Genomic DNA, 12,129 nt, shown 5'->3' with positions numbered 1-12,129 from the left:
TGCGCTTCTGTGCGTCGCCGCCCTCAGTCCGCTTCTCTCTGTGGAATGAAGTTGGGGAGTGGCGGAATGGAACGCGGAGGGGGGGGGGGGGGGGGGGGGGGGGGGTGTTCCAAGGAGAAACACAAACTGTCATCCGAAGAACGAAGTCGCGGAGCTGCTGAGGTCGGCTTTTATCGGAGGCTGCGTGTTGTGAAATTTACCGGAAGCCCAGTTTTGCCAATATGGAATGAGAATTTCCAGTTTCTTAACTTAAAAAATAGTAGCTGTCTTTCAAAAACAATGTTTGAAAACACGACTTCTTAAAAGTGTTATTTAACACACTTAATAAAACATAAATAACCCGCGCCTCGTGGTCGACACCGAAAGCGCAGCTCATTGCGCCCTGCGGGATTTTACTCAGTGGATTCTATAAACGGACCTACAACCTTTACCGTTTTTATAGCAGCGTAAACTCTGCAGGTCAAGAAAAAAAGTTATTAAAAAAAACAACAACAAAAAAGCGGAGAAGCCACAGCTTCTCACTTTGGAGATTAACATTGGCAACGAGACGGTTCAGGGTTCGAAGTGCACAGACTGTGTCAACGTGTCGCGACCAAAGGTCAATCACACTGGATTTCAATGAATGATCAGTGACGTCACACATCCTTTCATTCATTGGGATCGAGCTGCGTTGTATCACGTCTCTGAGCAGATTAAACGTTCCATGACGTTTTACGCACGGAAACGATTATCATGCTGAAAGTTGATTGACACAAAATTCATCCATAACCATATTAATTTAAATATGTACTTATACATTCCATCTTTAGCAGGAAGCTTGTATAGGAGGGGAGTTTGCACTATTTTCCTTTCATTGTTTCCTCTTGTTAAAGATGCAAAATATGGATTTCATGAAATAAATAATAAATAACATCTTACGTTGATTGACAGATAAACTGCGGCATCACAAACCAACATGCTGCAGGTACATTCTGCCATCTGCTGCGTTAATGTTGGCACTGCCACTTTTATTGAAAGCAACTTCTCTTTGAAAGGCTGCATTTTTATCGACTATGATTTAATTAAACTGCAATATCTGATCTTATAAATGTCCCCTTCTGTGTCTTGCACAGTATTCAGTATTCATACGAGTACATCTTCACCCGTTAGGATTTATTCTGCCGTTTTCTCCTCTTCCCTTCTTCTTCCTCTTTCCGCTTGTCCCTATTACTCTTAGAAATTCCCTTCTCCTCATCCTCTCCTCCAGCTGACCCTACATGTCAGTTTGTGAGATGATAATCACTCTTAACATTAAAGGACCTAAATCTAAAACAAATGTAACACTCGTGAGTTTATAGAGTTCCATGCAGCAGTCCAGCAAGAACTTCTGGACACGCCAGTTTACTGCAAAGCACTTTACTGTGTTTGTTAAATATAGTTCTGATCAGGATTACCATCACTAATGTTGATTGTTGATGGAAACTGACCCACAGAAAAATTGTCACAGGAGATGCACCTGCAGTGTACAAATAGGCCCGCCAGATGGCAGCAAAGCATCACGTGTAGAAAACCATCTTCAACAGACTCCAGCCCTTTTCTTCCCGGTTCATCAAATGAATATACAATTAAACAAATAAAAACAACCCTCAGGAGGTTGAAAAAAAAAGAAAGAAATTAAGTAATTAAGTGCTGAACTCCTTTCATATCATGTAAGCACTAAGCAGCTCCCCAGACATAACAAATATGTGTGTAATTATTAAAGTCATGTGACTCAGAGAGAAAAACAGTATTCAGAGAGGACTGGATATTTGTTGTCAGTGTTAATAATTCTATATTTGTATTTATGTCACCTACAGTATGAAACGTGAACTGTATAATTAATTGTGTTGAGTACAGGCTTCTCTGTAACACAAACACCCTGCGGTTAGAGAGACAAATGTAACCTAATAGCATTTCTTATGTTTCCTGGTTACCTCACTGGTGTTTACAGTCCTTCATTGCCTCCGATTTCTAAAGAAACTGCTCAGAATTGCTGATTGTCAATGTATCGATGTCGTACTTCAGTATAGCTGCTGTTGTTTTTAAATCTAGAGGCGAATATCTCTCGATGTCATGAATCTGTATGAGTCAAGAATCTTTGTGTCTGGTTCAGCGGTGAGCCGCGTGGATCGTTGGGAGATTTTATTTTTCCCTGAGTCTTTTTGAGAACAGCTACCGACTACAAACAATCATTACAGAGTACCGTAAATGCACAGAGGGTTATTGATTTCCAGGGAGTACATCATAAATAAATAAGCAAAAAGACGTCTGTCCTAGATTATTTCTCATTCTCAGGACATCAAATGACACGCATTCATCGGAGGTTATATAGATCAGCCTGGTGTAATGGTAAACTTCTAAAATCATTTTTTTAATAGTTATTTTTATATATATCTATTGTGTATCTGCAACTGTTATAGATCCTTTAGTAAGAACCATAATCATCGGAACTATTAATGATTGTAATACATAACACAAGAAAAGATTGATGACTGGCTATTGAATATTAACAGTTCGAATGCATATAGCACACGAAATAATACCAAGAAAATGATCATAAATTATTAAAACTCTATTGAATAACACTCAGAAGAATTTAATTATCTGATCAACAAATAAGGCAAAGATATTCATAGACTATTGTTGATTCCGTTTATTTTTATATTTACTTTATTTACTTTTTTACAGCAGTTTGTCTCCCACCCTGAGTCCTGACATGTCAAAAATGTGACACAGACCTGCCTCCTAAAGCTGAGAGAGAGGAGAAGTTTGTGTCACCCACCACTCCCTGTCATAAGAAACCTCCGAGTGCCACTAGCTCCCTGAGCAAAGAGTCATATATGGCTTAGCACTATAGTAAACAGAGCATTCCTAGTTACTGACTGTTCTGCCTTGAGGCAGTTCAGTTCTTGACAGGCAACACGCCAAATATGTGACTAAGCGGGTCTGAGGAGTAGCGTACAGCACGACTCCTTCAGGTGGTGCTTTGTTGAGCTGTTATATCCCTGAGAAAGAGCAAACCATTGTTTGTCAAACTACTGTCTCATCTTTCTTTCCTGTGCCTATCTTTGTTTTAAAAAACTGCAAATTGTAGAGAGAAAGGGTTCAATTTCTTGAAGATCACTGTTTGTGGTGAAATATCATTATTTCAGGTTGGTGATAATGGTGGAGGTATGCACTTTGGCACAAGACAGAGGAGACTTTGTCACAGCACAGAGCATGTATTATCTTCATGCAGCCTCCATCCTGCTGTCTCAGACAAGAGGAAGGTACTTTATAATCACCCGGCGTCTGACTGTAAGGCAGACTGACAGACTACTCTAATTACCTCTGTCTCCCTGCCTCTCTGGAAACAAACTAAGTTTAGTGTATTTTTGGTTTTAATCTAGAAAGGATAATGCATTAGAAGTGACTTTCCTTTATTTTGACTTCAACAAAGATTTCCACCAGTGGAAAAAATTAACATTATAAAACAAAACAAGTCTGATAATGCATTTCTCAGATTGCTAGTCTTGTTCACTGTTCACTTTCGCTACACACATTGTCTGATGTTTAAAGGTGCATTGACTGCAGATTAAAAAAATAAAATAACCCGGGGAGGCAACTATTGCCACATAAACATTAAATCTAATTGTTTGTTTTAAATTGCTCATCAGAATACACAATATACAGCTGTGTTATGATGCCTTTTAAAAACAAACATTGTCTGCTTAGTGTCAGGAGTAAATGATTTTCACATTGCACTGCCATTGTCACTAAAAAGTGAATAAGAAAATAGTTTCTGGGTTTTATCAGAACTAAATTCTGTCCTAAATGTTGTACTAGGGTGTAAAGATAATGTCATTGTGTGCGTGCAGTGTATCAATGACACGAATAAAGCTTTATTCTTCTTCTAAATGGGCACACGGTGAGGGAGCAGTATAATAATCCCATTGCCCTTCGTGGTTTTTGTCCCTCGTTGCTTCCTGTAGTTCTGGGGATGGGTTGCCAGGAGACGGCGGAAACGATTACTAAGTAGCAGCGATGGAGAAGTATGAGAAGATCAAAGTAGTCGGAAGAGGAGCGTTCGGGTAAACTGTGGATTCTTTGTGCTTGAACATAAACACGTGTTGTTCCTGCGGTGTGTTTGGAAACGCAACGTTGTTGCTGCGTGAACTCGTTTTAGCTCGTTTTAGCTCGTTTTAGCTCGTTTTAGCTCCAATAGTGCGTTTGGTAAATTAGCTTTTGTGTTTACATCAGTTTGAACTACCGATGTCTTTTCTTCACATTTTAAAAATCGGATGTTTTATCTTCAATCAAAACATTGAGTTGCTGGCGTTTCATCAAACAAAAGTCTAAAAATATTAGTTATTTTTCAATAATTTGCTGAAAACGATTTTTAAAGTCTTTTTTTCTGTTGATGAAAAGGCAAAGAAAAGTATAATTTAGCTTTGGCATGCGTTACAACGTTTCAGAGGGTGATTTTTGTAAAGTCATTGTGCAAATTCACAACACGTTTTATGAATCCAATTGTGATTATGATTGAATATATATATCAGTTTAATATTTTTTTTGCTGAGCAGTCATTTTAAAGTACTTAGAGAGTAATGCAAATCTGTATTTGTTTACATTACAGTATACATTTATATAAAAATAAATCAAATAAGTAATGCTTGTTCACACATAATCACGTGGATGACACATTTTTGTGAATGGATTCACACATTTTCTTGTATATCCTCCTGAGACGCTGACATGCTCGCTGGCTGGGTCTCAGGAGGATAATGTAAAAATAAAAATTTAAGTGTGAAATTATCAGGTTTCATTCATCGTCAAATTCAAGTAGTTCTCAATACAGCAATAAAACATTTCCACAGTGAAATGCAAATGTGTAGCTAAAGAACATTAGCTCTTTTGTAGCCCTGATTAATCCATCAACTCATCAGTTTCTTTAAATATTTTCTTTCCTGAAAATCACACAAAATAGTCTGTGAACTTTTGAAACAGCTCCAACCTACTGAACATCATCCATATGCGTAATCATACAGCAAGATATACGTATAATAAAATACACATGTAATATTTCTTCCCTTTCCGCTCCTCTCAGGATTGTTCACCTGTGCAGGAGGCGCAGCGACGGGGCCTTCGTCATCCTGAAGGAGATCCCGGTGGAGCAGATGTCACGGGACGAGCGGCTGGCAGCTCAGAACGAGTGTCAAGTTCTGAAACTACTCAACCATCCAAATATCATCGAGTACTATGAGAACTTCCTGGAAGACAAGGCGCTGATGATAGCAATGGAGTATGCACCAGGTAAGTTTGCAGTAATACCTAATTACATGAGCCACTTTTTGTTACCTAAAATAAAATAAACTCAGTTAAAGTTTCATGACAACCTAAAGCTACTCGCTGGGATCTTATTTCCTGACATAACGGCTGAGTTGGTTTCAGTTCTGACCTTGAAGCACATTTTATCATTTTGGGAGCTAAAACAAATACTGATTTCCCATAACACATAAAAAATAATAATAATACAACAGCGTTCAATAATACAACTCCCCAAAGGGGAGGCCAAAGTACATAACACAACACCACGTGAGTACTTTGGCCTTCCTTTTTAATTGACATCGTACATTCACGTACAGCATATAAAACCTTTTGTGTCCACAGATGTTGATGTCCTCTCGCTGGAATTCCCATCTCCCAGTATACTGATCGATTATCAGTTATGACATTTGACCAATCAGAAATCGTCTTTGTTCTCTTGTCGATGTTTCCTCCATGCAGGTGGGACCTTGGCTGATTACATTCAGAAGCGATGCAACTCCTTACTGGACGAGGACACCATCCTTCACTTCTTCGTGCAGATTTTACTCGCCCTCTACCACGTCCACAACAAACTGATTTTGCACAGAGACCTTAAGACCCAGAATATTCTTCTGGACAAACATCAGATGATTGTAAAAATTGGAGATTTTGGCATCTCCAAAATCCTCGTCAGCAAGAGCAAAGCTTACACGGTGGGTTGTTCCTTCTGTGAATGATTCAGCCATACGTTCCCCGCTTCGTTCAATCCTAAATGTTTTTTTTTTTGTTCCACTCTGCAGGTGGTCGGGACCCCGTGCTACATCTCCCCCGAGCTGTGTGAGGGAAAGCCTTATAACCAGAAGAGTGACATCTGGGCTTTGGGCTGCGTGCTGTACGAGCTGGCGAGCCTCAAGAGGGCCTTCGAGGCTGCTGTACATAAAACACTAAACTTTTAACTTAAAGAAAATGACTGTAAAGCCACCGAATTAGATTTAACAGTCCAGTCATTACGTTCACATCGAGTTCGTGTTGTTTATGTTTGAAACAGAAACCATGTCTGCCGCTCTCGGTCCCTCCAGTCGGGTTCTAATGCAGAATACTTTCACAGGATGCTAGATAAGGGATTGGGAATTCCTCAACATATTTAAGGTATATTGTAATTTTGCTCTTTGCCACTCTTTCATTTGGTTTTCAGAATTTACCTGCTCTGGTGCTGAAGATCATGAGTGGGACATTCGCCCCACTTTCAGACCGGTACAGCCCCGAACTTCGTCAGCTCATCCTCAACATGCTCAATCTGGATCCGTCCAAACGGCCTCAACTCAATGAAATAATGGCTCTTCCCATATGCATCAGGCCCCTGCTTAACCTCTGCACAGACATAGGAAATGTCAAGATGCGCAGGTAGAGGGCTTTGATGCATGTTACACAATCATTTCAATGCTAATAATTTGACATTTCCTTTATGTTCTTATTTGCTCTTTCTTGTTTTGTAATCAGTTTTGTTTTTATCGCCTTCTCTGCCTCTTTCAGGATCGAGAAGCCTCTGTCTACTGTGCAAGCTGGTCCACAGGGTCGACCAGGAGGGAGAGTTCCTACCAACAGGTCAAGAGGTCAGACGCAGAGCCGCTGTTTAACAGCAGAACTATTTTGTAACCGACTCCTCGTCATGGCTTTAATGCTGAGTGCATTTTGTTCCCGCGTGTAAACAGACGGATCCGTTTGTTTAGCATCAGGGAAGGTGCATTCCCTCCCGTTGTCCTCCGTGTACACGTGGGGAAGTGGACTCTCAGCGCCTCTCCGCCTTCCGATGCTCAACACCGAGGTGCTGCAGGTGTCTCTGGGCCGCACTCAGAAGATGGGCGTGACCAAGTCCGGCCGTCTGATTACATGGGAGGTCTGTGCAGGCCGTATTGGTGACCTGTTTACACAGCTTTCAGGTAGTGCCTGATCCAGCACAACACCGGAAGCCGTCAGACCCTGCTGTCCTCGATCAACTTGTGGATGTGAATTTATGTATTTGTAGCCGTTTTGTAAGCTGCTAAATATCCAGATAGCTAAATAGTCCGGTGATTTGGCACATTAATGATTTTATTTGAACTATTTTCTTTTCTTTTATCTTTTGGTTTCTTTCTTAGGGAAGAGTTATATTATCATACTTTTGTGCTGGTTAGGTTCTAATAACAGTTTGTGATCACAGTCTCCTTCAGTGGGCTCCGGTGAGGTCAGTCTTCCCGGTGTCGTGGAACCGATGCAGTCTCAGTTCATTTCACGTTTCCTCGAGGGTCAGTCTGGAGTTACCATCAAGTCGGTGTCCTGTGGAGACCTTTTTACCACCTGCATGACAGGTTGGTGGGCCAGTCCTCCTTGTACAACCGTTTAGAGACTATACCGTGAGACAGAATAAAGGTAAATCTACGTTTATTCTGTCTTCCCGACCGTCACACTGCTGTCAGACAAGCAGACAACATTTGGATGCTCTTATGAAAGTGTGGATAAAGCAGCTGTTCTTCTTTTGAATTTGAATTTGCAGACAGAGGGATAATCATGACCTTTGGAAGTGGGAGCAACGGCTGTTTAGGACATGGCAACTTCAACGACGTCACGCAGGTAAAACGCCTTCAGGGGAAAATAGTTCAACGTTACAGTGTTTTTAAGAAACTCAGCAAAAGGCTAAAATATTTAGCATTCTTTACACTGAAGAGATTAAACCTCAGCAATGACTTTAAGTGTGATGCAAAACAGTTACCCCCCCCCCCCCACACACACACACACACAAACACACACACAGCCTGTAGTTGCATTCTATGATGTAAAATTTCTTTCAAACTGGAAAATTATGACAAAAATAGACATTTACTGAAATTGTAGAAATCCTTTTATTACAAAAGACATCTTCTGAATTCTATAGTTTTGATGAATTAAAATGATCTCGCTATTAATCACTGTCCACCGGGTCAACGTCGCCATAGAGACGCTTGATAAAACTCTGGAACACTGTAAATCTGACCTGTGTTTTCTTCCTCCTTTGTTTCGCTGCGCAGCCCAAAATAGTCGAGGCCCTCCTCGGCTACGAGCTGGTCCAGGTTTCGTGTGGGGCTTCCCACGTACTCGCTGTAACCAATGAGAGAGAAGTGTTTGCCTGGGGAAGAGGAGACAATGGTGATGTCAACCAAATGGATGTTTTGAAGCAGGCTTGATAATTCTTAATATTCATTCTTTTCTTGTTTGTGCCTGATTCATAATAACATATAAAAGTTATATATATATAATGCAAGAATTCAGCAACATCTCAACTCACAGCTGGAATGTTGGGTCTTTGTTCGACTGTCCTGTAGGTCGCCTCGGGTCAGGCACCCAGGATACCGTCAACGCACCCCAGCAGGTTACTCTCCCTGTTGAGTTCGAGGCCCAGAGAGTTGTGTGTGGAGTCGACTGCTCCATGATTATCAGCACCCAGTACGGCATCATGGCGTGTGGAAGCAACCGGTAATTACTCTAGAACCCCTCCCTCTAAGCAGGACTAATCAGCAGCAACAAAATATCACATTTCTATCGACTCCATCGTGTGTGTGTGTGTGTGTGTGTGCGCACTGTGTGTGCGCACTGGGAGGTTACACACGCTGCATACTGCTGATGCACTTTCATTACACACAACCTGCGAGGCCACATTCTCCTAAAATGAGTAACACCTTCCTCTCAGGGGTTATTCCCTCGATCTGGGAGGGTTTCGACATGAAGATAGATGAGTGGAGGAACAGCAGACGCAGACGCCGCATTTATTAGATGACCTGCAGCTTCAGCGAAGCAAAGAAAAGAAAAGAGGGATATTACCATTCGGGGACTCTGATAAATGTGCATTATATGCTGTGGTTTAACAGATTACACGTCTTTGTGTTTATTGGTGGGATCAGGTTCAACAAGCTCGGGCTGGATAAGATCACAGCCGGAGAGGAACCGGATCCGTTAAACCAGGTGGAAGAGGTCAATCTTTACACTCATGTCCAATCAGCCCCCCTCAACACTGAGAAGATAGTTTGCACTGACATTGGAACGGCCCATTCTATTGCTGTTACAGGTAAAATTATTATACCAATATCTTTCAGTCAGTCCCCATTTTTGTGGTGGTCTGTTTCATTTAGTGCACTTAAGTTGTGGCAGCAGCAGATCGACTGAGATTCTGCTCTAAAAGACGCATTCCAGCATGTTAATAAAGCCAAATTGAACCTGTAAAAGTATCAATGTGATCCCGTTTGTTGTGCTGAGTCACACTTCTAACATCGCCCACGTTTTCCTTGTTCAGAAAGGGGCCAGTGTTTCACGTTTGGCAGCAACCAACACGGTCAAATCGGCTGTAGTTCCCGCCGGAGCAGTCGCACTCCCTACCTGGTGCCCGGGCTGCAGGGCATCGCCATGGCTGCCTGCGGAGACGCTTTCACCTTAGCGATTGGCTCCGGTGAGCAGGAAGGACGACGCGTGATGATTGTGTGCTAACGAGAGCTCTGTTCAGGTGTTCGACGGACGGGAGCCTCTGTGGCATCTTGAGCTGCAATCATGAAGGTTTGACATTTTAAAACTAGGGAGACGCCACTGAGGCTCAGTTTTCACACGTTCAAGGTGTGTGTGTGTGTGTGTGTGTACTAGTAAAATGTAACATTGCGCCAGGGCTCGGTCTCCTGGGGGGAACACCAGCGGTCCCAGTCAGGTTTAGTTTGTTTGCTCGACTTTGTCCGGCTCTGACTTCCCAGATCATTTTGCTGCCGCCGCAGGAGAGGCGGAGCCGTCGCTGACAGACGGATGAATTAAAGAAACGGTGACCAGCGCCTTCCTCTCCTCTCTCTGCAGAAGGGGAGGTCTACACCTGGGGGAAGGGCGCCCGCGGCCGCCTCGGGAGAAAGGAGGAGGATTCTGGGATACCGAAGGCAGTGCAACTTGATGAGAGTCACCCATTTGTGGTGACATCGGTGGCTTGTTGTCATGGCAACAGTCTGCTGGCAGTGAAACGTAATATTTCACTTATTATCCATTTGTTAGCAAACGGTCTGAGATGAGGAGAAATCAGCGGATTAATCCCCACACAAACGAGCGGCGGAACTTGAGAATATTTATCTGCATGCTTTTCATTTATTGGGTCCAGTTTTATATTTCAGGCTGAACACCTCGACACGGCGACTACTCGTACTAAGTGGAACAAAAAGAGAGACATTTCCACCTCTCTCCCAACAGCGACGGTGCAGAAAAACGCTCAATGGGAATAAATTCTCCACTCCACAGATTTAGAGAAGATTAAACTGCATCACATTATAATAAGTAACAGAGATCACGTTAATCCTGCCTACGGGCTGCAGAGCTGCTGTTAAAATGCTTCTTTGACCTGCAAAATCACGCAGAGACCAACAAGGGCGACAACGATTGAACCAGAAACTTTTATCATTTGTTTGTCAAAATGACAGAATTAACCATTATCAGTAGTTCCAAATTGATTTTGTTGTTGCTAATCAACTATATCTTCCTGTTCCAGCTTTGCTGGAGGACCCGGTCCCGAGATGATTTTGTCCTAGATGTCCACTCAGCGGCAGAGCGAGCTGGAGAACAGCCTCCCCTCAGTCACTCGTCTCAGAGGCCCGTCTGTGCTGCGGCGGGAACATTCCCTTTCATGATGCAGCTGCGGCCTCACACTTTCACCCAGGCTTCCTCTCTCTATGTATCGTTATTCTCTCCCTCTAATGAAGGCTCGGTTCATCTGGTGGTTTGACTTTTATGGAGGGAAGCTGAGGAGTCTGAGCCAGTTTGCTGCAGCAGGTGTATTTCACAAGAGATTCACTGGAGGAATGCTGTCACGCTGTTCCTGGAGCAGGATTACAGGAAGTCGTTATGTGAGCCATTGTCCTTTCTCACAGTTCAGGTTAGCGTGATGAAGACAACAAGTCAAAGTGGTCTGCCCTTTAGCCACGGCAGATAAGGACACGATACAAAGAAATGAAAAGAGTAAAAGGTTTAGTAACTCATCAGCCAAATGAAGCGAACATGCAAATCTCACGTAGCCTTTGTGCCTTATTGGATTAGCTCAACCGCTGAGCTCCGACCGGATAACGATGGGATCCACCATCGTCTCTAGAGCCTCGCCAGAGTGCCGCAAATCACTCATCTGTTCACTCACTGGAGCCGAAACAATGACAGCAGCAGCTTTATAGCAAGCAATGAATGGAAGGACATTTAGGGCAGCTAACAGTCCCTAACGTATCGGGACATCCAGATCGTTAGCAGCGAGTTGTGTACGTTCCGAGGATGATATACATGATGGACCCGAGACGAGGTGGACCGACTCAAACATTATTATTTCTTGCTGATGGTACGTCTGTTAAATGTGGAGCTCATATTCGATTGTGGATGCACAGCTGGGTGTCATTTTGTGCTGTACTTAATACGTAAATCCAGTTTGCATTTTTTTATACAACTCGCTGTCTGGATATTTCCTTCTGTTAGAGCCTTTATTGTCACGATAAGAGTCAAACATGATATATTTAACATGAATAAATAGAACTAGCCACAGATCCTGTGATAAAGCTGTTGTAAGTGAAGATTGTTTAAAGTGGGTTCAGTTTTCAGAAAGAGAAATTATTTTTTTTACTTCTTATTTGCAAAACGAGGGACAAGCGGTGCTGAAACAATTCTATTGGTTTGGATGTTTTAGAAAACCTAATGTGTCCAGAAACCTTTAATGAATTTATGAAAATAAACATCCTTATGAGTAGTCTCTGATATAATGCTGACATGCCTGATTACATTTTTGCCTTTTTCTGTTCGCACATTTGCCTTTATTCC

General features: G+C 42.3%; 1 protein-coding gene across 1 annotated transcript; it reads left to right on the top strand.

Annotated features, from left to right (window-relative positions):
• Window positions 1-4,041: 4,041 nt before the first annotated feature.
• Window positions 4,042-10,854, top strand: nek8 (NIMA-related kinase 8). Its single transcript, XM_068745599.1, has 15 exons — window positions 4,042-4,088; window positions 5,105-5,310; window positions 5,785-6,017; window positions 6,105-6,236; window positions 6,500-6,708; window positions 6,838-6,917; window positions 7,017-7,201; window positions 7,505-7,652; window positions 7,838-7,914; window positions 8,349-8,466; window positions 8,643-8,793; window positions 9,219-9,382; window positions 9,608-9,760; window positions 10,150-10,308; window positions 10,826-10,854. The coding sequence occupies exons 1-15, from the start codon at window positions 4,042-4,044 to the stop codon at window positions 10,852-10,854; spliced, it is 2,091 nt and encodes a 696-aa protein (XP_068601700.1).
• The last annotated feature ends 1,275 nt before the right edge of the window (window positions 10,855-12,129 follow it).

Source organism: Brachionichthys hirsutus, chromosome 11 (assembly GCF_040956055.1).
Source record: "Brachionichthys hirsutus isolate HB-005 chromosome 11, CSIRO-AGI_Bhir_v1, whole genome shotgun sequence".
Taxonomy (NCBI): domain Eukaryota; kingdom Metazoa; phylum Chordata; class Actinopteri; order Lophiiformes; family Brachionichthyidae; genus Brachionichthys; species Brachionichthys hirsutus.
Note: the sequence above shows the minus strand (reverse complement) of the source record. Positions and strands in the feature narration are given on the sequence as shown.

Excerpts from the sequence above, each read along its gene's own strand:
- nek8 (XM_068745599.1), top strand. The coding sequence starts at position 4,042 with ATGGAGAAGTATGAGAAGATCAAAGTAGTCGGAAGAGGAGCGTTCGG. Across the intron at positions 7,915-8,348 it reads ACTTCAACGACGTCACGCAG|CCCAAAATAGTCGAGGCCCT; the intron begins GTAAAACGCCTT and ends TTCGCTGCGCAG. Across the intron at positions 10,309-10,825 it reads CAGTCTGCTGGCAGTGAAAC|CTTTGCTGGAGGACCCGGTC; the intron begins GTAATATTTCAC and ends TTCCTGTTCCAG.